This window comes from Paroedura picta, chromosome 7 (assembly GCF_049243985.1).
Source record: "Paroedura picta isolate Pp20150507F chromosome 7, Ppicta_v3.0, whole genome shotgun sequence".
Taxonomy (NCBI): Eukaryota; Metazoa; Chordata; class Lepidosauria; order Squamata; family Gekkonidae; genus Paroedura; species Paroedura picta.
In genome coordinates this window covers 21,157,902-21,184,764 of record NC_135375.1, presented here as the reverse complement: position 1 = coordinate 21,184,764, position 26,863 = coordinate 21,157,902, and the positions used below count along the sequence as shown (strand labels likewise).

Genomic DNA, 26,863 nt, shown 5'->3' with positions numbered 1-26,863 from the left:
CTAAGAGGGGGGAATGGAGAGCCCATGCACACAGGCAGCTAATTTATACTAAGCCAGACCATAGGTTGATCAAGGTCACTATTTGACTAGTCTGCTAATCTAACTTCAGGGTCTTCCCCACGACCTACAGCCAGAGGATGCCGGGGATTGAACCTGGGACCTTCTGCATCGAAAGGAGGTGCTCTACTACTGAGCCATGTCCCCTCCTATGGGTGAAAGAAGCTATGGGGTGGAAAGAAGCTACCTTAATTTGACAACAGAGAAGAGCTTCAGCAGGCTGCTTGGGCAGGCATGAGTATCCCTAGCTCACCGTGTAAGGGAGGGGCTAAAAACTGAAGAGTAGGAAGGTTCTGGGTGAAGAAGAAAATCCCCTTGTTAGAATCACTGTGCAGAGGGTCAGAATTCTTGTCCTTTCCCCCTTTCAATGCCTGGGGCAAATCCTAACTTCCTTTTTTCAGGGAGTGTCGCTTTGTGATGTGGCCCATGGTTCTAAAGGGTCACAGAGGAGCAAACATGCCCCTCCTGGTTTGTAACGGGTCTTCCCTGCTACCCCATCCCCAAACAACAGTTCCATTTCAGTAAGCATCTGACTGCAAAATGAGATCACTAGTTTGCTGTAGTGTTTAGGAGTGCAGACTTCTAATCTGGCATGCTGGGTTCGATTCCGCACTCCCCCACATGCAGCCAGCTGGGTGACCTTGAGCTCAACGCAGCACTGATAAAACTGTTCTGACCGAGCAGTAATAGCAGGGCTCTCCAACTTCAACTCCTCCTCCTCCTCCTCCTTCTTCTAGTGGGCATCTGTGCAAAACCAGGTGTCTTTTGAGGGCATCCCGATGGCCAAATTGCAATGGGAAGCCAACAGAGAGCTGCCTGGCACTCAGTAGCCAATCTAAAAATGAAAGTGATAGGAAAGAGGTAGTGTCAGGCCCCTAGGGACCAGAGGTTCTGATCTCCCCCCTTTTTAGAATAATGGTGGGGAGGTATTGGGGAAGATCCTGCTAGTTAGGAGCAGCTGAATAACATCTCTCGGTATATACAGATACTAGCTTCAAAGCCCATTATAAAAAATGGGTAGAAAGCAGGGTAGAAAACCCATCTCTTTGTTTTGTTTCATTTGTTTTTTTCTTTGTATTATTAGTCACCTTGGGTCTCCCCAATGACAAACACTGAATATATACATGCTAAATAAGTTTGAATAAACTTGGTGTAATGCTTAAGAACAACAGTTTCTAATCTGGAGAGCTGGGTTTGATCCCCTGCTCCTCCACATGCAGCCAGCTGGGTGACCTTGGGCTGGCCACAGCACTGATAAAGCTGTTCTGAACAAGCAGTAATATCAGGGCTCTCTCAGCCTCACCTACCTCACAGGATGCCTGTTGTGGGGAGAGGAAAGGGAAGGCGACTGTAAGCTGCTTTGAGACTCCTTCAGGTAGAGAAAAGCGGCATATAAGAACCAACTCTTCTTCTTCAGTAATATCAGGTCTCTCTCAGCCTCCCCCCCCCCCCCACAGGACGTCTGTTGTAAGGAGAGGAAGAGAAGGTGTGACTGGAAGCCACTTTGAGATTCCTTTGGGTAGTGAAAAGTGAGATATAAAAACCAACTGTTCTTGTAACCAAGCCAACCTCTCAAGGTCCTGTTAGGAACTTGAGATATAAACTGAGAAATTATCATTTAAATTCTAGATTAAAATTTACAAAACGTAAGGTGTATTGGTTTTAAGAATTTTAGCAAATGTGGTAGCACAAAGACTCACTGGGTTCTATTTCTGTCTTCATTGAGATCAGATGTCTTCCATTGCCTTCCATGAGGGGAAAATGGCAGATTTTCCTGAACAGTCTTTTTTTTTCCTGGAGTGTTGCTCTGGAAAGTCAACAGTGTTGCCCCCTAATATGGATCCTCGGACGTTGACCACCACTGATCTAGAAATTACTAAGTGGTCAGATGAAACAGACTTCTGAGAGACGCCTCTGATTTCCCTGCCTGGCATTCATTTATACATGGCTCTGTGATTTCCAGCGATTCGGTGAGGATCATTAGAGGAATCGACGGTTCGGTCTTATTGAGGCGTTTCCAAAGCAAATACAGTTTCTTCCCTGTTCTCAAATCTGGTAGTCATTATAAAATATTCTCTGCAGGATGACAACACAGACGTTTTGTTTCTCTCCCATGCTCCTGCAGTGAAAGACTGGCAAATGGGATAAAAACTCTAAAGGCTAGTTTTAATCGCTGTCCGTCACAAGAACCAAGGCCATGAATGACACCTGCCAAGCAGGAGAAAGCGTACAGCTGGGACAACACTGTCAGCTTTAATTGCCAGCAAATCTTGAAACTCGAGCTCCAGGGACAGAGGTAAAGATCTTTCCCAGCCCAAGTTCCTAAGGTCCCTTGAGATGTCAAATAGCAGGACAGGCAGTGGAAATTTTTAAATCCAACACAGAGAAAGCAAATGTAATTTTTCCGCGTTTAAAAAACTTGCAGCACAAAGTTACACTCCATTTTCAGATGGCCTTGGGGGTCTTTACTGGCACAAAAGGAAGGAGGGGTGATCACACCCAATTCCCCTCCTCATTGCATACCGCAAGCTGCATGGCTTGTCGTCCACGGAAGCACCACTATAACCAGCATAGTTTCTTCAGGGTCAGAAGAGAAGCTCCCCCTCCCTTTTTGTTCTATCAGAAAAGCTAGTAGGGAGGCAGGCATCTTCTCAGAATAGGCATTCCCCCACTCTCTCCTCTACAGGAGGTAATGTTTTATATCACATGTTGATGTATAGAATCATAGAGTTGGGAGGGGCCATACAGGCCATCTAGTCCAACCCCCGGCTCTACGCAGGATCAGCCCTAAGCATCCTAAAGCATCCAAGATATAATCTAAAAGCATAAGGTCAGTCAAGCCAACAACCTACATATCTGCTCCACATAATATATTTCTGGTAAGGCCTTGGAGGAGGAGCTTGTCTCATGGCTTAAGTGCCACTCAGTGCTTAACACCCACTCAGGATGGCTGTCCTGCTCCTGAGTGCCTCCTCCTCCAACCGGCTTGCCTGTCTTTCTAGCAGCCAGCCAATCACCTTCTGTCTCTCACCCCTGACCACCCCCTCCTCCTTCCACTCCCCTCTGAGGCTCGGAGGCTGCATATCCCTGCTGCGTGAGAGCTGCCCCTGTGGGTGAGTTCCCGGGGGCCTCCAGAATTCAGCCTTTTCATGTCCTGGTGGCAGGGAGAGGCCATCCATAGTGTTCTTCCACCTCCCCCCCCCCCATCTAGCCCCCATTGTATTCCTGAATGCAACAGGCTTGGCCCCTAATTCATATATAAGCGTGTCATATTTTATACATGTACAGGTGGGGGACCCACAATGCTTGGGGGACATGTCATTTTACCCTCCTCAACTATTTCCTCTTTCTCTTCTTTGAAAGCACCCATGGCCTCTTCTCTTTCCCTGCTTTCTTCTCCCCTTCCCACCTACCAGCCAGCCTACCATCATCTGCCTTTCAGCTCTTCCTCATCTTTCCTTACCCCTGTCAACCTACCAGGAAACCTTGGCCAAGCTGCAGAGTGCTGTCAGTCAGACCCAACTACCCGCCCCTCCTCCCAAAATGGCCAATGATGGACCTGAAGGGAGTGGGAAGGGGAGGGGCCCCAGGTGGGCGTGTCCGCTGCTATGTTTCCCAACCATGTTCTGCACAATCACGCCACTTCTGGGGTTTCTCAAAAGCCTGAAGAATGTTTCATAGGTTTCTCCATGGCAAAAATGTAAGGACGACTGGGTTAGACCAAGGCTACCGATCATCATCTTTAATAACTATGAAATTAAACTGCCCTGGAAGGCCTATGCATTTCCCCAACGAACTGTAATTTCTTTGCTCCCCACCTTTCTCCCCAAAGCAACTTACATTGTCCTCCTCTCCTCCATTTTATTCTCACAACAACCCTGTGAGGTAGGTTAGGCTAAGAGAGTGTGACCAAAGTCACCCAGCAAGCTTCCACAGCATGAGTGAGGATTCGAACCTGCGGCTTCCAGATACTAGTCCGACATGCTTGACTGCTACCCCACGCTGGCTCTCAATGCCTGAGATGCGTGCCCGTTCATACTGAACTCCCTCTGACGCACAGTCCTCCTTGAATGCCTTAGTTCAATTTGCATTGTCTTTACTATACCCGGAGGTGTTTCCGACAATTCAGTGTGGTGTGTGGAGGAAACTGCCAATGAGCTGGAAGGAGGGCTGGTAGCCACTTAAACCCCTCCTTGGGGACCTCTTCTCTCTCCTCTGCCTACTCACACAATTATAGTACTATTAAGCCTCATTATTATGACGCCGATGATTTTTACACATGGTGAAGGCACAGTTTAAGCTCCTTCTGCAAACAACCCAATGAGAATTGGAATGAAAAAGGGGAAAAGGCGGGGGAACCTAACGCTACGGTGAAGAAACGTTATGAATATTAAACGTCGGCCACCAGCGGCAATTGTATAAGGACACAGTGGAAATGGGAGAGAAATAGTCAAGTCTTTGGGGAAGGTAGTGCTCTTCCACTCATTGATACACCTACGTTCCTGACAGCTGCCGTTTCATTTCGCCCTTTGTAAAACGGCGCTCGACTTCCCCTTTTCCCTTAGCCATAATGCATCTCACACGCCACTAAAATTAAACGTTCAAAACGCACCCGGCGGCCATCAAGAGGTTTCGAATCGGACCCGTAAGGGCTTTTGATCTCGGAGTTTGATTTTAGAAAGCTGAATTTGTGGCATTTTATTTTTACAGTAATTCCTCCCCACCCCCTCCCCTCATTGTCACCAGCCGCGGAGACAAATCTCTTTCTCCATCGCTTGTTTCTTGGGGGTTACAAAATTGATCCGTGCACGCTAGCAGGAGTCTGAGCAGAAGAAGTTATTGGGGAGAAGGGGGGGGGGGAAATAACCCAAGTAGAGTTTGACTACCTTTTTACTCCTGACCCCCAAGACCTTTCAAAGTCAGATCTCATTACTGAAATGGGACTCGCTTTACCACCGCTCTCTTCGGGGTGACCTTTTCCAGCTGCAGCGCCTGCATTAACTCACTTTGTCTCTCCGTATTAAAAGAGCAACGGAGGGGGACGGAACACGTCTCCCTGTCTTTCCTTTCTCTCGCCCACTTGTTTTATGATGTCTGAGCCCAAGGAATTTTTTTGTTGTTGTTGCTGTTCTTAATAGTCTGGGCGGGCAAAGCTTTAAAGTGGTGCTTAAAAGCAGGTGGAAATGGATTTGGAATAAATGCAATGGCAAAAAAATATATATATATGACATTCATTTCAATGTCTGCTTCCTCTGTTATTTACTGACTGCGCCTCCCCTCCTGGTCCCCGCCCCCCCCCCCCCCCGCTTGTAAGATGGTTGTTGAAATGAATATATTAAGTTGCATTACGCCGAATCAGACCGGTAGACTATCAGCGCCTCTCCTGAGTCTCCGCCAAGAAGAACACCCCTCTCGGAACCTGCTTTCTTGAGATCCTTTAATTGGAGATGCCAGACATGGGCCTGCATTCAACTATTACTTACTTATCACGTGGTGTGTGTAGTGTAGCTGGAAGAGCCAAGGACTGTCTGGCAGCCAGGCAAGGGGTGTTGGGAGGTGGTTTGCCACGGCCTGTTTCTGCATCACGACTCCTCGTGTTCCTTGGAGGAACTCCATCCAAATCCTTGGAGAGCGCCCATACAAATTTTAGCCAGGATTGACCTTGCTTAGCTTCTGAGATCTGATGGGATCGGGCTTGCCTAGCCTATCCGGGTCAGGGAAGCGTTAGAATAGGAGCTCCACCAATGACCGGCTCCCTTTCCCATGCATTTGAAAGCTAACATGTTTAGATTCCCCACACACACATTGTTTCCCCCTAGTTAGTATTTCAGTGGTTCTCAACCCTCCTAATGCCGCGACCCTTTAATACAGCTCCTCATGTGGTGGTGACCCCCAACCATAAAATTATGCAAGGGTTCTTTCACGGAAATTAAACCGAAACTGACCAATGGCGTGAAGCTCCATTGTTCGTAATTGTATATAAACTGGTGGTGCCTTCAGGAGGAGCGCCAACAGTGGCATCGTGCCCCCCCCCCGCCGCTGCCAAGCTGGTCACCCTGTTGCAACCGCTAAGAAAGGGTTGTTCAACCCCGAAAGGGGTCCCGACCCCCAGGCTGAGAACCACTGTAGTATTTGGATGGGAGATCCCCAAGGAGGTTCAGGGTTGCTGTGAAGAGGCAGGCCATGGCCAGCCAGCTCTGGTCCATCATTCATCTTCAGGATGCTTAGGGCTGATCCTGCGTTGAGCAGGGGGTTGGACTAGGTGGCCTGTGTGGCCCCTTCCAACTCTAGGATTCTATGATTCACCAAACATGGTGCCTTCATCCATCATACACAGAAAGCCAAGACAGGGCCCCACTTGCCACAAAATGCACCAGGTGGTTCTTTGGACAGGTCTTTCTCTCTGACCTTACCTAAATGTTTGACTATGCCCCTCACCTGCTTTCCCTTATTGCATTTAAAAATTTTTAAGCCTTTTTCGTCAGGAAGGAGGATGTTTTGTTTATATTCGGCTTTGCTGTATCCTTTAAGAGTGGCTGAAAGCATTTAGGAGACCGTGCAGACAAATGCGGCAACTCCCCTCCCCTCGTTTGCAGCAAGATTGAAGGAGGCCGAGCCCCAAGAGAGTCGGTCTACGGCCGAACGCCATTTAAATCCCACCTACGCTGTGCCCAAAGCTATTGGCATTGTGGGTGGCGTGAGGGATGGGAGAAACCTCTCCTGTGAAAGACCATTTTTCAATATGGTGTGAAAGGAGATTCAGTTCTAGGTAACACTCTGCACCAGCCTTGTTGCTGACTATACATAAATACCAAAAGGGCACCTGGGAAAGGGTCAGATTCTGTTCATAAGTCTGCTCCAGCTCTCCCTCAAGTTGCACTCAATACACAGAGAATCATAGAATTGGAAGGAACCTCCTGGGTCATCTAGTCCAACCCCTGCACTATGCAGGACACTCACATCCCTCTCGCTCATCAACTGTAACCTGCCACCCCCTTGAACCTTCACAGAATCAGCCTCTCCGTCAGATGGCTATCCAGCCTCTGTGTAAAAATTTCCTAAGGTGGAGAACCCGCCGCCTCCAGAGGAAGCCTGTTCCACTGAGAAACCGCTCTAGCTGTCAGGAACTTCTTCCGGATGTTGAGACGGAATTTCTTTTGAAATAATTTCATCCCATTGGTTCTGGTCTGTCCCTCGGGGGCAAGAGAGAACAACTCTGCTCCATCATCTACATGGCAGCCTTTTCAATACTTGAAGATGGTGATCAGATCCCCTCTCAGTCGTCTCCCCTCCAGGCTAAACAGACCAAGCTCCCTCTTCATATATCTTGGTCCCCCAAACCCCTCACCGTCTTTGTTGCCCTCCTCTGGACAAGCTCCAGTTTGTCCACATCCCTCTTCAACTGGGGTGCCCAAAAGAGGGCAACCTTCCCCACACGGATATTCCAGCCAGGGAAAATGGGGCTAGAGGGAAGGCCAACACCCGTCTACTCCCTGTGCCAGGCTCACAAACCAAACCCAGCCCTGCAGCACTTGGGAAATGGAATGTCTTGATTCTCCATGTAATGAGCCCCCAAACCCAACATACCATCTAGCTGAGCCCTTTGGTAAAACTATTATAAGGCCTGACATCAGCCATGTCATTGAGGTCTGGTCATCAGCCAACATGCTAGAGGCCATCATCTGCCAACCATTCCCTTCTGCCTACACAGGGACACTGTGCAAAAGAATAAACAGGCACAAATCAGACATTAAAATGTGGCAGCATCTAGAAACCAGCAGCGGAATATTTGAGTCTCCCAAGACACCCTGTTGCTAAACTGAAAAATCACCGTTCTTCAACAAAAGAATTTCGAAGGGAGACTCCACTGTGAAGCTGCTAAATTAGAATGTATCCAGAACTGCTATTTAGATTGTCTGGATCCTGACAGTTTCCGCTGGGTGCTTTTAGGCAACCTTGCTTTGGATTTTGTCCTTTGATGACTGTTAGTTCTTCTGTTTCCTTGCTGCGGCTGTTTTTAACGATGCGATTTTGTGTTCGTTTGCAACCGAGATTTTATCTGGACGTAAGCCACGTTAGGAGAATGTCGTCTCCCCCGCCTCTCTTCTAACAAGATAAAAAAGGAGAAGGTCTAGTGGTGCAACTCCGAAATTAGAGAGAGCACAGGTAGGACAGTCAACAGTGTAGTGCAGGGTTGTTCCAACCTACATTATTAAAGAGACCAGAAAAGGGGTCAAGGTCCACAAAAAGTGCAAGAACCGGCCCGCTCCTCTCTCCTGTTCCCTTCAGACTAATGGTAATGGGAGCAATTTCATTGATTACATGGTACTGCAACAGCACATACTATTTAGCACAGCGAGGAAGGGGGAAGCTGAGACAGAGAATCATAGAATCATAGAATCATAGAATCATAGAGTTGGAAGGGGCCATACAGGCCATCTAGTCCAACCCCCTGCTCAACGCAGGATTAGCCCTAAGCATCCTAAAGCATCCAAGAAAAGTGTGTATCCAACCTTTGCTTGAAGACTGCCAGTGAGGGGGCGCTCACCACCTCCTTAGGCAGCCTATTCCACTGCTGAATGACTCTGACTGAGAAAAACTTTTTCCTGATATCTAGCCTATATCGTTGTACTTGAAGTTTAAACCCATTACTGCGTGTCCTTTCCTCTGCAGCCAGCAGAAACAGCATCCTGCCCTCCTCCAAGTGACAACCTTTCAAATACTTAAAGAGGGCTATCATGTCCCCTCTCAACCTCCTTTTCTCCAGGCTGAACATTCCCAAGTCCCTCAACCTATCTTCATAGGGCTTGGTCCCTTGGCCCCAGATCATCTTCGTCGCTCTCCTCTGTACCCTTTCAATTTTATCGATGTCCTTCTTGAAGTGAGGCCTCCAGAACTGCACACAGTACTCCAGGTGTGGTCTGACCAGTGCCGTATACAATGGGACTATGACATCTTGTGATTTTGATGTGATGCCTCTGTTGATACAGCCCAAAATGGCAGCAGAAGGGGGGGGGACCATGGTGGCTGCTAATACATAAAAGGTACCATGGAGGATTTCATGCTCAAGGGAGCAGCAGTGCCTCAGTGGCAGAGGGTCTGTTTTGCATGCAGAAGAGCCCAAGTTCAGGCCCCCAGAATCTCCAATTGAAGAAGAAGAGCTGGGGGGTTATAGGCCCCACTTTTCACTTCCTGAAGGAGTGTCAAAGCGGCTTCCAAACACTTCCCTTCCTCTTCCCACAACAGACACCCTGTGAGGCGGGTGGGGCTGAGAGACCTCTGAGAGAATAGATCAGTGGGAACAGCCCTAAGAGAACTGTGACCAGGCAAAGATCAATAATATACAAAAAAGCATATACAGAGTCAAGCAATAAGGGGAGGGGGACCCACAATCTGTGTATTGCTGGCTATACACAATAATTTAAAGGCATCATGAAGAAAAGTTCTTCATACAAGTTGTCGGCTCAGGTATCCTGTTTATGCCATTATTTATGCAGAAAATAGGACTTGCGGCAATGGGTTTAAACTACATGAAGAACCATACAGATAGATATCAGAAAAAAATGTTCACAGTCAGCGTAGTTCAGCAATGGAATGGACTGCCTAAGGAGGTGGGGAGCTCCCCCTCACTGGCGGTCTTCAAGCAGCAGCTGGACAGATCCTTATCAAGGATGATTTAGGCTGATCCTGCCTTGAGCAGGGGTTGGACTTGATGGGCCCTTCCAACTCTATGATTCATTGCTAGCATCAGGTACTTAGATGATGTCATCTCTTGATGTAGCCTGGAAGTACTTACTTTGGCAGACCAACTAACAGCCTGCCTTCAACATAGGACCACTCCAGGCACACATGCACTGGACCTTCCCAATTCTGAATGCTCATGGGATCACCTGCCCAGTGCAAACCTGTGGAAGAAGAGTCCTTGCACAGGCTCCCTTCCCTGCGATCCAGGGGGGCACTTTTTGCATGCTGCCCCAGGGAAGCAGCTCTTCCTCCACCCACAGCCACCATGCTCTTGAGCATGTGAGATCTGGCAGAGGGGGCACAAGGCCAGTATGCTCATGCACTACTCTTTCTCCCCGCATTCAGTCAATGCACAGATGGCCAAAGATATCAGACTAGCTGAAAGTACCTTCTTGAGCTCATCTGTTTTTATGAGACAGGACACTTGTGTCTGAATGTACGTTAGCAAAGGCTCCACGTTAACCTTCTTAAATACCACAAATGTTCCTCTGAAGAGGATGACTGTGTCTTCACCATTATGCACAAAACTCAGCGATCGACGGGTTTACCCGAAAAACACAGCTGGAGACCAGCCGACTGTTAAAGGATGGAAGCAGATGAGAAAAGGTCCCAGGAAGGGAATGTAATTGCTCTTGGGTTTTGCGCTTTGCTCTGATCTGCTCCTCGCAGCTACCATGAGGACTGACAACTATTCCTACCTGTAATATAACCTTCATGAAGCTTTGTTTTACTAAGGCAGCACAGGCTGTCAATAGCTCTCCGAAGCCCCAGCAAAAAGCCTTCCTCAGGCCTGCCAGGTAATTGTATGTGTGGGTGTTGCAGACCACTCTAATCAGGAATAACAGGAGGGGGTTACAGGGGGATCCCTGAGTAGGCGTGTCCTCAGCAATGCTTCCCAATCATATTCTGCAGGATCGCGTCACTTCCGGGGTTCCTCGAAGCCTGAAGAATGTTTCAGGGGTTTCTCCCCTCCCCAAACATTGCCATCTCCCGGCTCCATCCCTAAAATCTCCAGAAATTTCCCAATCCAGAGCTGCCAACCATAATCTAAGCAAATCTAACCCACTGATGTCCCTGAATGAGAGATATCTAATGACCCTACTATCTGGGGCTGAATGGGACCTTGGACTTCCCAGACCCGTACATATGTGCCATCAAATCGCTTCCAACCTTTGGCAACCATGTGAATTTTTGGCCTATAAAATGTCCTATCATTACCTGCCTTGCTTGGGTCTTGCAAACTGAGTCAATCCAGCTCACATTGGGATTTCCTCTGTTCCCGCTGCCTTCAACTTTTCCTAGCATTATCGTCTTTTCTACCAAGTCCTGTCTTCTCATAAGGCTGATCTAGAACCCACTTACTGGCATTCCTGGCAGTCCAAAGCATTTGTAAAACTCTCCTCCCACACCAGACCGACTCCAACACAACTCAAGTTGTGGCAGAGGGATGGCGTTAACAGAGATATATCCAATCTTTCCCCCTACCTGCCCCCCCTAAACCCTTGCATCAATAAAAATGCACTACATTTGACTCCGAACACCAATGGAAACTCAAGTACTTTGGCCACCTCATGAGAAGGAAGGACTCCCTGGAGAAGAGCCTAATGCTGAGAGCGATCGAGGGGAAAAGAAGAAGGGGACAACAGAGAATGAGGTGGCTGGATGGAGTCACTGAAGCAGTCGGTGCAAACTTAAATGGACTCCGGGGAATGGTAGAGGACAGGAAGGCCTGGAGGATCATTGTCCATGGGGTCACGGTGGGTCGGACACGACTTCACACCTAACAACAACAACAAATGAATCTCAATTTCTCCCCCATTTTGTCTCCCATCCTTGTATACCCAAATTAACAAAATCATATACGAATCTAGAAGTGGGTTTTCAGAAGTGAACCTCTTTTTTCCTAACAGAATTATATAGACATCTAGAAGGCTGCTTTTAGAAGTGAATCTCCTTTTCTCCCCATCTAGAGTCCTTTTTGTTCTCCCCCCCCCCTTTAATTAGAGTAAGCTAATGGCCATTTAATTCACAAACTCTGTCTCTCCCATTTATCCCAGTACTTAGCGGCAGCAATTGAGCTAACCAGGGATCACGGAACAAGATCCTTGAGGTCAGGCTAGTAAAATTAGCCATCTGTCCAATAAAAGCTTATGCTCAGCCTGTTCTCGAGCATTAAGGCTCCCACTGTGCCACTTGCACAACAGCAAACAACCAAACTATGACTCAGCTCAAAATAAGTTTTAAAACTACAATTTCATCAAATTATTGAGAGGGAGAGAGAGAGAGACAGAGAGAGAGAGAAAGCAATGACTGATTTGACCTTTGCGAACAAGTTATGCCATGGAGCGAAGTACGAAGGAAAAAATAAATAGCAACTAGACTGGAAATAAAGTTGGGTAAACTGGCTAAATCAGATCAAAACCGAGTTGGAGTCAATTAATTAAAACTCCTCCTGACTTCTGGAGCAGAGCTGTCACCTTATAAACCTCTTACTTGGGGTAATCTTGCAGACAAACTGGAATTCAGAGGGGTTATTTGCGGGCCCGGCAGATGTTGTTTTCCTTGCTGCAGACAGCAGAAGGATGAGCAAAGGTTGCAGCTTTTCTTAAACCTTAGTCAGTGCCTATGAAAACGCGATGATTAAGCTCATCCACATACAATAGCGCAAGTTGTGCCCTTCTGCACGAAACCCAGGCCTACCCAAGTCTTCTGCCTCTACCAAGGGGCAGCCTACTACCGAAAGGAGCTCAGAGGGCAATTGCCAAGCCCCTCTACTTGCCCCCAACATCAACGAATGACTTCGGGCTTTTCTGCATGTCTTAATTTTAGCATCATAATTACCCTTTGAAGATGCTATATTTTGGGTGCTCCACGTGACGTTGCCAACCTCCCACGTCTGGCCAGCAAACTGCTCACTATATCTGCCATTTTAAAGCGCGAGTTGGTGAATCCCAAACAGTGGATTCACCAACCTAAAAAGTGCTATCCTCCAGCGGACAACCAGCAGGCCAGCAGCTAAAGAAATGTATGGAGGTGAAGAAGCGCTATCTCTGCTTCCAAATAAGGGCCACAAGAGACAAACAAACCTTTCTGCCCACCCACTCACAATCTGCCTAAGTTTGTCACACTCTCTTTCCTAACACCCCTTCCAAATGCGGGCTCCTTCCCCTCTCTTAGAGGACTCCCTCCAGATCACCCCCGAGTTTGCATTCAACAAGATGCTGCAGCTATAAAGGGCCGAACTGTATGATTACCTCAGCCATTCAAAGCATATTTTTGGACTCCAATGAAATCCAAGGGTAGAACTCCCCTTTGGATTGCCTTGCAAGATAAGCACAGGTAGGGGCTTATCAGCCATTCCGCTCAATCTTACCCAATTTCCCTACTTAATTAAACTTCAAGTGTTTCACTACAAATAAGATTCTTTAAAATGCTCCCAAACAAACCTGTGGCAGGTCAGAGACATGCTTTGGTAAATTACAGATGAGTGTTGAGCGGGGAGGGGGGGGAGAGCCAATTCCATGGTGATTAGACTCCCACAGGAAAAGGTGCTTAAACCTACACACACACACACACAAAGAGCCACTACATGTCCAGTTGAGGGCTCCGCATGTATGTGCAGAAGACTCTTGCGAGTCCCTTGGACTGCAAGGTGAACAAACGGGTCAGTCCTAGAGGAGATCAGCCCTGACTGCTCCTTAGAAGGCCAGATCCTGAAGATGAAACTCAAATACTTTGGCCACCTCATGAGAAGGAAGGACTCCCTGGAGAAGAGCCTAATGCTGGGAGCGATCGAGGGCAAAAGAAGAAGGGGACGACAGAGAATGAGGTGGCTGGATGGAGTCACTGAAGCAGTTGGTGCAAACTTAAATGGACTCCGGGGAATGGTAGAGGACAGGAAGGCCTGGAGGGGTCGCGATGGGTCAGACATGACTTCACACCTAACAACAACAAATGCATGTGCAGGGCTGCCTGTCGGTTTCTCCAAGGGAGGAAACTGTGACTTCCAGTCGGTAAAACAGTGCCATGGGAAGTGCTAAGCCCTTGTTCTCATGGCTGTGGCTTGACCTGCCCGCCCCCGGGAAGAGCCCCCCTAAATGTCTGCAATCCAACCCCAAGACATACCAAGGCAAAAGCACCACGCAGCAACTGGAAAATAACCTCAGCGGAATCGGAACCAAAATGGCATCTGGGTTCTCTTCAGCAGCCTCCTCAACACCAAGCACCTCTTCCCACGTAACCATCTCCAACTAAAGTCTAACCAAGAGCCACATTTCGGCCTGCAATTAATTAATTAGCAGGACTGATTCGCTAATGCTAGCGGTTCACTTCAAAGCCTGGGGTTCATGAGCAAAATAGTCCTAGAATCCGTCATTTTTAAAAAATGCTATTTAATATGTCATCAAAGTTCTCATTTAATCATCTGTCGTTTCACTCCAGTTTGAGAAGGAGACCTCTCCAGAGCATCGCCTGAGCCTCAGGGCCTAACTTGGTGAGCATCCGTTGGATGCACATGAATGGACACAAAGATACCTTACGCTGAATTAGACAATCAGTGTATTGAAGTCAGTATTGTCAACTCAAACGGGCAGCTGCTCTCCACAGTCTCATGGACTGCCATGTCCTTTAATTGGCGATGTCGGGGATTGAACCTAGGACCTTCTGAATACAAAGCAGATGCTTCTCCACTGAGCCACAGCCCCTAGCTTGTAATTGGCAAGCATGTGCATCACTTCAACCTTTATATATGCACCAAAACTGGGGGGGGGGGTACCCACTGTGCTCTGAATCCAGCCTTCCACACCAAGCACTGCCCTTGATCCCCATGCAAAAGTCTCGATTGACGTCAGCTGCAGATCAAAAGGAGCCCGGATTCTGAGGGGGCTTTCATGTTTCTTAAAGCGCCCCCTTTCAAGAGCCCCAAGAAAGTTTACAGAAGTGCCACTCCATGAAAGCCCCCGTCAGTGTGCTGTAACGGAGCGACTGTCTGCTTCCTTCTGGCTGCTCTCATTCATTCGACATGAAAATCCTCATTGTGTTAACGTCCCAGATGCCCCGCAAGGTTCAACCCTTCCAGTCAACCCAGAGCAGGGGCCACTTAAACCGGAGCATGTGCGTTTCGTCCGGCAAAGACTGGCAGACAATGAGCATGGATGTTTGGCCCTGATTTTTGCAACTCCCCTCACCCCCGCATACCAAGTAAGCAAGTAGAGAAAGATGGAAGAAAACAAAGGGTTGGGTTTTATAGCCTGATTTTCACTACCCAAAGGAGTTCCAAAGGAGCTTCGAAACACCTTTCCCTTCCTCTCCCTACCACGGATGCCCTGTTAGGTGGGTAGGGCTGAGAGAGCTCTCAAATAACTGCTCCGCCAGAACAGCCCTAAGAGAACTGAGACTGGGTCAAGGTCACCCAGCTGGCTGCCTGTCGAAGGAGCATAGGGAATCAAAAGTGGTCACCCCTAATCCAGAGAACTAGGTTTGAGTCCCCATTCCTCCATAAGAAGCCAGCTAGGTGACCTTGGGCTGGTCTCAGCTCTACTAGGGCTCTTCCCATAGAACAGTTATGTTAGAGCTCTCTTGGTCCCAACTTAACTAACAGGGAGAGAAGAAGGCAAAGGTGTTCATAAGCCACTCTGGAATTCCTTTGGGTAGGGAAAAGCAGGGTATGAAAAAGCAGCTCTTCATCATCTTCTTTAGAGCATATTCTGTCCCCATTCCAATTATTTCATGGGCGTTCCACTAGAGGTGTGTCTGTTTCATCTACATGTACTGAGCAATTTCTATTGGCCGCTGGACCATATGGAGCCTGGATGACACTTACAGCATTATCCTACAACAGGGGTAATCAAACTGCTGCCCGCCAGATGTCCATAGACTACAATTCCCAGGAGCCCCTGCCAGCGAATGCTGGCAGGGGCTTCTGGGAATTGTAGTCCATGGACATCTGGAGGGCCACAGTTTGACTACCCCTGTCAAGGTGTGGTCATTTTCACCTATATATCAAATGGCAACATGTGGCCCACATCTGTGGATCAGGGCCACACCAATGTTGAACAGATTTTTCTGCAAACTTGGGAGCCTCTCCAGGTTTGCAGAAAAATCAGAAATATTAAAATACTAGTCTTCAAGCCCGCTGCAGTCTAAAACGCACCAGGTGTTAGCAGCAGAAAGGGAGGGCAGGAGGCAGGCATCCGGAGGTGCGGACAGGCTTCCCGCCCCCTCTGCGACCTTCCCCCCGAACGGATGAGATGGCTCCAGCAGCCAGGCGCATCTGTGGGCTGAGTGGCAGAGTGGTGAGCGGCCGGCTGGCCATGGAGGGCAGTAGCTGTAGGGGCCAGCCCAATCAGCTTTGCTGGCCACACCCTGATTGAGCCAGATTGGATTCCAGACACTTTTCAGGGGCCAGACACACTCCAACCCCTGGCCAGTTTCCTAAATATTAAGAGGAACCCATGGATATGATTATACTGGATGACTGCACTGTTGTGTTCTGTAATCCGCCTTGACAATCAGAGAGAAAGGTGGACTACAACAAGTAAATACATACATTCTAATGAGCCTAGAAGACTGTTGATAGCACTGATACCAAAGGATCTGCATGTGCAACTGTTTCTTGGGGTAATGTATGTGCAAGTTTTGTGTTATTTCCTATGCAGAAGAGTGTTCCATGTAGGGATTTTTCCAAGTCTGAAACCGCACCCGAACCAGCCTTGCAGATCAGTCCACAGAAGTTATCAGCGCATAGAATGCTCTACCACCACATCTCCCACATATACCTGTGCTAGCCACTAAAACAAACAACTCAGCTACTTGAAGGCAGTTCCTAAGCACTACTGACAAACTGGTGGGTACTACAAACCAGTCACCAAAAAGACCTTATTATAGTCTTATACACAGACCATATTATTATTATAGGACTGAAAAGGAACACTACACAAACCAGAGAAGAATTAGAGAAAAAAACCTCAAAAAATTAGCTGACAGAGAGATCTTACGCATGGCTATTCAAGCATGTAACACGCGCTTGTCCTGGTATGCTCAATATAATTTATTGACAATAATCATGCGCTGGATTAGTCTGCACAACTGTAAATTGATTATTATGGAGTAAGCCCCACTGAACTTAATGGGCTTTGCTTCAGAGTAAACGTGCAGAGGCTCAAACATCATGTGCTTGAAGCCCACACGAGAAACACATGCTTAGTCTGAAGAACTGAAGATTAAGGAAGGGTCCTAGTGTAGTTTTTAGATATCCCTATCGCCTTCTGAAAGAAAAGGGAGAGCTGCTATTTCTTAGGGGCAATAAAAGAAGGGCAATCTGGCATGAGCCCCAGTTAACACAGGTAAGTGAGGAGCACAAAACAGTCCTCAACTGGAAAAACAGGCCAGCCACAGCTCCAAGCAAGTGGTCAAATCCGCCTCTTTCTCTAGAGCAGAGGTTCTCAACCTGGGGGTCGTGAGCCCTCGGGGGTGGGGGGTGGGGGCGTTGATCGACCCTTTCAGGACCCTTTGACATTACGATTCATAACAGTAGAAAAATCACAGTTATGCACAGTTAAGCAACTAAAATAATTTCATGGTTGGGGGTCACCGCAGCATGACGAACTGTATTAAGGGGTTGTGGCATTAGGAAGGTTGAGAACCACTGCGCTAGAGGTTTTTCAAGATCAGATGGCCTGGATGAGGCTGAAACAGCTTCCTGTATTTACACTTCCCCAATAGATTCAACAGGATAGAGGCAGGATGGAGAAGTCACCACGACGGCGAGACGGCAGCACCCGAGAGGAAAAACTTGGGCAGCTCTAAGCCACACACTTGAACACCAATCCCTCCAGCAGACTGCACCCCATCAGCGCCTCTGGACTGAGCTAGGGAAGTCTAGAGCAGGGGTAGTCAACCTGTGGTCCTCCAGATGTCCATGGACTACAATTCCCACGAGCCCCTGCCAGCGTTTGCTGGCAGGGGCTCGTGGGAATTGTAGTCCATGGACATCTGGAGGACCACAGGTTGACTACCCCTGCTCTAGAGGTTCTCGGCATGGACCAAGCGAGGCTGGCCGCCTCTTCCCATCGGAACGATTCTCTGATTCTCGAGCCGGACGGCATTTCTGTTCATGCTGATATCTGAGCCTGCTTTCTTTTTTTTCCCCTGTTAGACGCCGCAGAAAGAGGCCCTGATTGGTTCATTCCATCGGAGGCCCTATCCAATTAACACCCGGACATTGTGGACACCAAAGGGACGGAGAACATTATACTGCCTCTGGGAGCAACCCCAACAGTTCTCGTGTTTGAAGTGAATGAAACAGACTGGCAGGCAACCTGCCCAAAGACCGTCACAGTTCAAGACCAGCTGCCTGCTGTCAAATAGTGTGTGTGGGGGGGGTAGTAGGGGGGTACGATGAGCCAGCCTTTAACCGCAGGACTGAGGAGGGAGTTAAGTCTTCCAGCGGATATCTCCTGAAGCAATAAAGTATTACCTAGCCGTAAGAGAGACGCCCGGTAGAAATGCTCACAAGAAGCACGCCCAAGCATCCACTAGACCAGGGACAGTCAACCTGTGGTCCTCCAGATGTCCATGGACTACAATTCCCATGAGCCCCTGCCAGCAAGCGCTGGCAGGGGCTCATGGGAATTGTAGTCCATGGACATCTGGAGGACCTCAGGTTGACTACCCCTGCACTAGACTAAATGGGGAACCCTTAAATAAATAACCACAACTCCCTCATTGCTGAGCATTGGAAGGAGCTACTCTGGAGTCGGGCAATGGAAGGGACACTGCACACACTGGACGATGCACTTTCAAGGCGCTTCAGAAGTAGATTTTCCTGTTTCCGCACAAGAAAACCCAGCTGCAAAAGTACACTGAAAGTGCATTACCCAATGTGTGTGCAGTTGGTGTTTTCAGCTGAGCTTCAGGCTGACCCTTCATAGAGCAACTGGTTTTTTACAGCCTGCCCCCTTTTTTTCTGGCATAGCTCCCTTGCCTTGAACAGCTATGCAGCAGGCAGAAATTCAACAGGTTAAACTTTTCTCGGCTTGGAGAGGAATGGCAGTGGTGGGGATTCTGCCTACCCGTTAAAGGGGAAAGGAGCTGGGGGGGGGGGAGATGTCAGATCTGCTATTTGGACTCAAAGCAAGGATGTCCTTTCTGAAAACAGCCAGATCCCCCCCCCCTTCTTAACGCTAGGTGTAAATACTGAATTAAAGTCATATGCGTCTGCAACGGTGATTCATGCACATCTGCTAAACAATACCTTGGCAACTATGAAGACTAGTAATACCAGCAACTAAGAATAGCTGGATTTGAGTCAAAGCCCTACAAATTCTTTCAGACAACAACCCGAGGAGAACTGCTGAAGCCGACTCCCTTCCCTACCATTTCTGCTCCCCGTTCCTTGCCATCTGCCGGGCGCCGAGCAGACTAAACCTGGGGGCGGCCACGAGGGAACGAATTTCCGTGGGGTCGGAAGAGTCACCCGATGGTTCCTCCCGCAACAGGAAACAGAAGCCTCTTTTGGGCAAAGCGGCTGAAATAAGGGCTGGTTTCAAGACGGGGCTAGTCCCAGCCCTCTCCATCCCCCCTTCCTACCCACCAAGCGCCTGCCAATTGAGATCATATGGACATTTCTTCATTTACTCGACTTATAGCCCGCCACTCCCACAAGGCTCGTGGCGGGTCACATATCATAAAAAAAAAAAAAAAACCCGCAACCCAACCTAACGCAGAGAGACATGGAGTCTCTCTGCGCGTCCGGGGCCGACCCGACGGACAACGGAGGGGATTCGGCGCAACCGCGGAGGTCTCTCCGGCAGGCAGGGGCGAAGGGTCTTCCTCCTCCGGGCGCGCCTGGGTTAAGTGGGACTCCGGGGGGCTCGAAGGCTTTGGGGTCGCAGTTTCTCCCACCCCCCCCCCCCCAGCAGGACTCTCCAGGTTTTCGCCCGACGCGGCTCTCCTTGAGCTTCCCCCGGGACTCCGTGCAGGGTCGCCGGCCAAGTCGCGGTGCCCGTCCCCGGCGACCTACCTTCCCTCCGCGGGATGTTCCTCCGGGCGGCCGCCAAGGGGCCGACGCAACAGGCGAAGAGGAGCCACGCCAGGCGGCGGGGGCAGCGGCGGGACCGGCGGGGTAAATCCATGGGCGCTCCGCTCGCTTCGAGCCACTCCGAGCAGCAGCAGCAGCAGCAGCGACGGCGGTCAAAGTTTGGGCCAGCGGGAGCCACGCAGCCCTGAGCCAGGCAAGCGCGCAGAGCAGAACTCGCCCAGGCGGGCTTGCGCGCACGCAGAAGGGCGGAGAGCTGCCCGGGGACGGGAGCGGAGACCGCCTGCCTGCCTGCCTGCCTGCCTGCCTGCCTCGGAGGGAAGGAAGAAGCGGCGCACGGGCTTTTGCGCCGGCCGGCCGGCGGAGCAAGCCTCGAACGCCCCCTGCGGAGAGCGCCGGCGCTGCCTGGCGGAGAAAGGAGCGGGCCCTTTTGCGCCCCCTGCGCCGATCGCGCAACGGCAGCATCGCCGGCCCAGAGACACGCACCGCCCCTCGGGCTCCTGCGGGGGGGGGGGAGGCCCAGGCTCCGCCCCCTTCGTGAGCCCGGCCGGGCCCCTTCGTCGTCGGCTTCCTGGCCTGCGCGCTCCAGGTTGCCCAGGTCCCATCCCAAAGAGGGTCGGGGCAAGCGGTGGACCAGTCCAAAGCGCCGTTCCCCACTCCTGGAAACAGTGTTGCTACCGCTTTGAACATGGCAGGCAGCCCGATACTGAGTCAGCCGATTGTACCATCAGGGTGAGCATTGCCTACTCTGACTGGCAGCTTCTCTCCAAGGTCTTGGGTCAAAGTCTTGCACATTACCCACTACCCGATCCTTTTAGCTGGAGAGGCCGCGCATTGAACCTCGGACCTTCGGTGTCCAAAGCAGATCTGGTGAGGCTGGAGCAAAGTCTCTGGTTAGGGTTGCCAGCCTCCAGGTGGTGGCTGGAGAGCTTGTGGGATCCCAACTGATTTGCATGTGTCAGGCTGAAAGTCCCTTAACCTCTGAACCCACTTTCAGAGGTGGCGATCTCTGTGCATTGCAAGGGCTGCTAGGGAATGGTCTCAAGGTCCGGTTTCCAATCTCCAGGTGGGACCTGGCAATCTCCCATGGCTCCAGTTGTCCAAACAACAGAGAACAGCTCTCCTGGATGCGATGTTTGGGCCTTTATGGCATTGTACCCATTCTCCAAACTGACTCCCATGCATTGCATTTTCCTAGCACTGTTTGCAGGACAATGGAAGGTTGGTGGAAAATGGCAAAGAGCCATTTTCTAAAAAATCAACTGACAGGGGTTGACATTTCTGCCTGCCACGGATGTTAGGAAATGTGAAATCTTGTTGAAACTTCCTCTGTGAAAAACACCAAGGTGCACGCTTTATTGAGGACTGAGTCCCACTGAACTCAGGTGACGGATTCTGAGTTAGCCACAAGCATGGGAATCACTTTCAAGTCCAGCCACCCCATAGAGGAGAGTAGATGTGTGTTTCTGTGTGTGTAAAGCCTTTATCTTAAACCAAAGGACATTAAACAGCCCTGTCTGGAACCCTTTGCCCTCCTCTGTTTGGAATAAATGTCCTTACTTTCCGCCAGGAGCATCCAAGTCGATTCAGTCCCATTCTTCTAGAGGCCTAAGATCACTTCCCAAAGGACATTGTTAAAACCATGAATCTGCCACCTGGACTACAACATAATTCAGTTCTCCTCTCTCTCTCACACACACACACACACACACAAATGCACACACTAACACAGAGAAAGAGAGAGAGAGCAGTTCCGAGGTAAAACGCTCCCTGCAAAACAGAGGATGAACGATCCGCTAGTATCCCTCCTGGGCTCAATTTGAGTCCTGGCTTACATAGGCAGCAGAAATGAGGGAGGAAAGAAGTGCCAGGATCTGGGGGGGGGGCTTTAAAAAATATAAAACTCTTCAGCACAAATAGGGTTGCCAGCTCCACACTGGGATTTTGGGGGTGGAGTAGGGATGCCAGTCCCCAGGTACAACCTGGGGATTCTCTGGTTTTGCAGCTTATTTCCAGGCAACAGAGATCTGTTCCCCTGGAGAAAATAGCTGCTTTAGAGGTGAACTCCATAGCATTATACCCTACTGAGTCCCTCCCTGTTCCCAATCACGCCCAATCCTGGCTCCACCCCCCCCCCCAGGGTCTCAACCCAGGGCTGGCAATCCTAGGAAGTACTGGAGAGGGTGGGGTTTGGGAAGCGGAAGGAATCAGCCAAGTATAATGCTGTAGAGTTTACCATACAAAGCAGCCATTTTCCCCAGGCAAACGGATCTCTTTCGCTAGATAGAACCAGCTTGGTGCAGGGGTTAGGAGTGTGGACTTCTAATCTGGTGAGCTGGGTTTGATTCCCCGCTCCTCTACATGCAGCCAGCAGGGTGACCTTGGATTCACCACCGCACTGATGAAGCTGTTCTGACAGAGCAGTTATATCAGGGCTCTCTCTGCCTCATCTCCCTCACAGGGTGTCTGTTATGGGGAGAGGAAAGGGAAGGCGACTGTAAGCTGCTTTGAGACTCCTTCAGGTAGAGAAAAGCGGTATGTAAGAACCAGCTCTTCTTTTTCTTCTAGAAGATCACTTGTAATCCCAGGAGATCATAGAATCATAGAGTTGGAAGGGATCTCCAAGGCTATCTAGTCCAACCCCCTGCACAATGCAAGAACTCACAACTACCTGCCTACCCACAGTGACCCCAATTTCATGCCCAAGTGATCCCCCCCCCCCACACACACACACACACAAATCTCCAGAATCCAGTCTGGCCTGGAGGAAATTCACCTGCCATCCCACATTGGCAATCAGCAATTCCCTGGGTATGCAAGAAAGGGCCACAAGAGACAATCACTGGTACGTCCCTTCCTGCCCATCCACCCACAATCTGCCTAAGTTCATAAAATCAGCATTTTTGTCAGATGACTATCTAGACTGCTTAAAAACTTCCAAAGAAGTTTCCACCTCCTGAGGAAGCCTGTTTCACTGAGGAACCTATCAGGAACTTCTTCCGGATGTTTAGCCGAAAATTCTTTCGAATTAATTTCAACCCATTGGTTCTGGTCCAACCCTCTGAGGCAACAGAAAACAACTCTGCTCCATCTTCTGTATGACAGCCTTTCAAGTATTTGAAGATGGTTATCATATCACCTCTTAGTCGCTTCCTCTCCAGGCTTAACAGACCAAGCTCTCTCAGCCTTTCCTCATACGACTTGGTCTCCAGCCCCTCACCATCTTCATAGCTCTCCTCTGGACATGCTCCAGTCTCTCTACATCTTTCTTCAGTTGTGGTGCCCAAAACTGAGCACAATACTCCAACACAGATCTCAAAACTACCTCCTGGTGCTGCAGCCAAGAAATGAAGAAACTGACCGTGAGGCTTGAAATATACATGATAACATGTCTTCAATACTTGAAATATACACGACCACCCCTGACCACCTCTTCCTCCTTCCACTTCCCTCCCAGGCTCAGAGGCTGCGGATCCCTGCCACACGAGAGAGCTGCCTCTGCTGGTGAGTTCCTTAACAGCTGCCTGCAGGTCCTGGGAAGAGGGAGAGGCTGAGTTCTTCCACTCTACCCCCCTAATCTAGCGCCCATTGTCTTCCTGAATCAACGGGCTTGGCCCCTAGTATGGTCATAATACCTGATAAATGTTTAACAAGTTTAAAAAATATATTAAACATTCATTCACTCCTACCCATTCAGGAAACCCTTCCAGGTTCACAAGAAACCCCAGGGTTTCACGAACACCTGGTTGAGAAAACCTTGCCAATGGCAATAATCCCTTCCTTGAACACATTAGAGGAAGACAAACGTTCAATCCCATAACTACACATCCATGTAAACACGAGCCATTGACATCAATAAGCCTTTTGTCGAAAGAAATATGGTTGAGAATGAGCTGCTAAGGGCCTGAGTGGAGACCGAGATAAGCAGATAAAGTCAATTTAATCTTCGCAGATGGAGCCTGAGTCCACTCCAGTCATTCAGACGAATATAGAAACTTCTCCGAGGATTAGCAGTAAAGAGAAGATCACGGAGGGGGCAGAAAAAGAACAGTTCCACCTTGATCCAACAAGAGGCAAGGAGAATATTGAAAAAAAGAAGATGAAGGCAGTCTTGGGCTGTACTTTATAGCGTATCAAAATTGCAAGATGTCATAGTCCTGCTGTATATTGCATTGGTCAGAATGCACCTGGAGTACTGTGTGAAGTTCTGGAGGCCTCACTTCAAAAAGAATGTGGACAAAATTGAAAGGGTTCAGAGGAGAGCGACGAGGATGATCTGGGGCCAAGGGACCAAGCCCTATGAAGATAGGTTGAGGGGCTTGGGAATGTTCAGCCTGGAGAAAAGGAGGTTGAGAGGGGACATGATAGCCCTCTTTAAGTATTTGAAAGGTTGTCACTTGGAGGAGGGCAGGATGCTGTTCCCGTTGGCTGCAGAGGAGAGGACACGCAGTAATGGGTTTAAACTACAAGTACAACGATATAGGCTAGATATCAGGAAACAAAATTTTCACAGTCAGAGTAGTTCAGCAGTGGAATAGGCTGCCTAAGGAGGTGGTGAGCTCCCCCTCACTGGCAGTCTTCAAGCAAAGGTGGATACACACTATTCTTGGATGCTTTAGGATGCTTTGGGCTGATCCTGCGTTGAGCAGGGGGTTGGACTAGATGGCCTGTATGGCCCCTTCCAACTCTGTGATTCTATGATTCTACAGTAACACTCTTCAAAGTCTAATTCAAGTGGGTAGTCATGTTGGTCTGAAGTAGCACAACAAAATTTTAGGATGATCCGGGGCCTGGGGACCAAGCCCTATGAGGAAAGGCTGAGAGACTTGGGAGTGTTCATCCTGAAGAAGAGGAGGTTGAGAGAGGACATGATGGCTCTCTTGTAGTTGAAAGGTTGTCACTTGGAATAGGGAAAGGAACAGTTCCTGTTGGCAGCAGAGGTTAGGACCTGCAGTACTGGCTTTAAATTATATGTAGAAGGGTACCAGCTAGACATCAGGGGGGGAAATGTTCATTGTCAGAGTAGTTCAGCAGTGGAATTGGCTGCCTAAGGAGGTGATCACTGGTGATCTTGAAGCAGCAGCTGGACAGATACATAATCATGGATACTTGAGGCTGATTCTGCATTGAGCAGGGAGTTGGACTAGCTCAGCCTTTCTCAACTTCTTTAGGGTTGAGAAAGCATTCTTCAGGCTTCGAGAAACCCCAGAAGTGACAAGATTGTGCAGAATATGGTTGTGAAGCTTAGCTGTGGACACGCCTACCTGGGGTCACCATCCCCTCCAGGCTCATTATTGGCCATGGGGGGGGGGGAGCAGGTTGACATGACCAGATATGGTCACATTGCCCAATAAATGTTCAACCGATTTTAAAAACTTATAAAACTTAATTAACTCCCACCCATTCAGGAAACCCTGCCAAGATTTCACGACCCCCTGGTTGAGAAAGCCCCTTCCAACTCTATGATTCTAGCACCACAATGAGTTGCCTACAGGCATGATTGAGGCCTTGTAGATCTTCTACATCAGATGGACTTTTTTTCCTGGCTTGCAAGCTACTTCTGTATTCCTAGGTATAAAGTGGTGGGTAGGACTTCTTTTCCTGCCAAGGCAACATCTGCCTTTCTTTTCGACAAGAAAGAGAAAATTGGGACAGAGACTGCATTTTGTCTCAGCATGGGAGTGAAGTGCTGGGAGGAACGGCAGTTGTTTGATCCCCTCCCCACTGAAGTGTCAGCTTGCAGGCCGCACAGATTTTAAACACTCCAGAGCTGAAGTTAACAGGGGAATAAACTACTGTGGTTTAAAATGCTATGTGGGACGGCAACCCAGAGTCAAAATGCGTCCATTGTTTGTTTCTCCGGGAGGACTGCGTACCAATTTTTTCAAGTACCCTACGGAATCTAGACAGCATGGTGACAACAGAGGACCCAGATGGCAGCCAGATGGCCACTCTGGGACAGTCACCCCGTGCACAAGGCAGAATGGTAGTACAGTGAAACAGTTTTCCACTGCACAAGGCAAGCATCTCACAGCCTCCCCCTCCCATGGCAATGAATGACATCTATTGGTCCATAGCTGAGTAGGCTCTAGCCCAATTCAAGCCTCTCTAATAAGCCACATTTAAAATATGTCTGAAGTTTCTTTATATAGAATTGCAGGCAGATTACCCCCCTAACAAATGTGCTACCTGAGCATGGACAGACAACTCCCCTACCTCCTCCTTTTCCCAACAGTGGTGCCAGTGATGAGGGGCAGGCAGCCACGGCCAGGCTGGTGGCAGAGGCCAGGAGCTATACAGGCTTGCTGCTGGTGTCATGGGGGAAGAAGAAGCCTTGGTGGGCTTCGTGGTGGGAGCTCCACCGGCCCCCGTGGCAGTAATGAGGGGAATAAATGTAAGAGGGAGAATGGATCTTCCCATGAGTGTTGTGGGTGTCCACTTGAGTTAACAGACTCTTTAAGTTGCATTTCCAAAGGCTCCATATTGCCAAAGCTGATGTGTGACACCCTAAATCTGATAGATATCATCAAGTGATTACATTAAAACTGTAGTAGTAGTTGCTCAAGAAAGGCTATTCCATTTTTTGGGGGGGTGGTCAATAAAAATTAGTGAATGTACAAAAGCAAATGATAAAATACGTAAAACATTGAAAAGAAAAGAAAAGAAAAGAAAAGAAAAGAGGGTACTAGGGGTGAAATTGAGGGGAGAGGTGTTTTCCACTGCTCATAGAGAACTAGCTTGGTGCAGTGGTTAGGAACGTGGACTTCTAATCTGGAAAGCCAGGTCTGATTCCCCACTGCCCCACATGCAGCCAGCTGGGTGACCTTGGGCTCGCCACAGCCCTGATAAAACTGTTCTGACTGAGCAGTGATATCAGGGCTCTCTCAGCCTCACCCACCCCATAGGGTGTCTGTTGTGGGGAGAGGAAAGGGAAGGAAAAGTGGCATATAACAACCTACTACTACTACTACTACTACTACTACTACTACTACTACTACTACTATTCCCTTTTCAGAATTAAGATGT

The 26,863-nt window shown here is 49.1% G+C and overlaps 1 protein-coding gene across 3 annotated transcripts in view; it reads right to left on the bottom strand.

The window, feature by feature from the left end:
• Positions 1 to 20,326, bottom strand: part of EGFLAM (EGF like, fibronectin type III and laminin G domains) — a 124,072-nt gene extending 103,746 nt beyond the window's left edge. For 2 of the 3 annotated variants that reach the window (XM_077347009.1, XM_077347007.1), the window contains exon 1: positions 19,823 to 20,326. In XM_077347009.1, coding sequence (XP_077203124.1) covers positions 19,823 to 19,934 — 112 coding nt within the window. In that variant the 5' untranslated portion in view covers positions 19,935 to 20,326. The remainder of the gene's footprint in view (positions 1 to 19,822) is intronic. The other variant, XM_077347008.1, reaches the window with a different exon arrangement.
• Between the last annotated feature and the right edge of the window lie 6,537 nt (positions 20,327 to 26,863).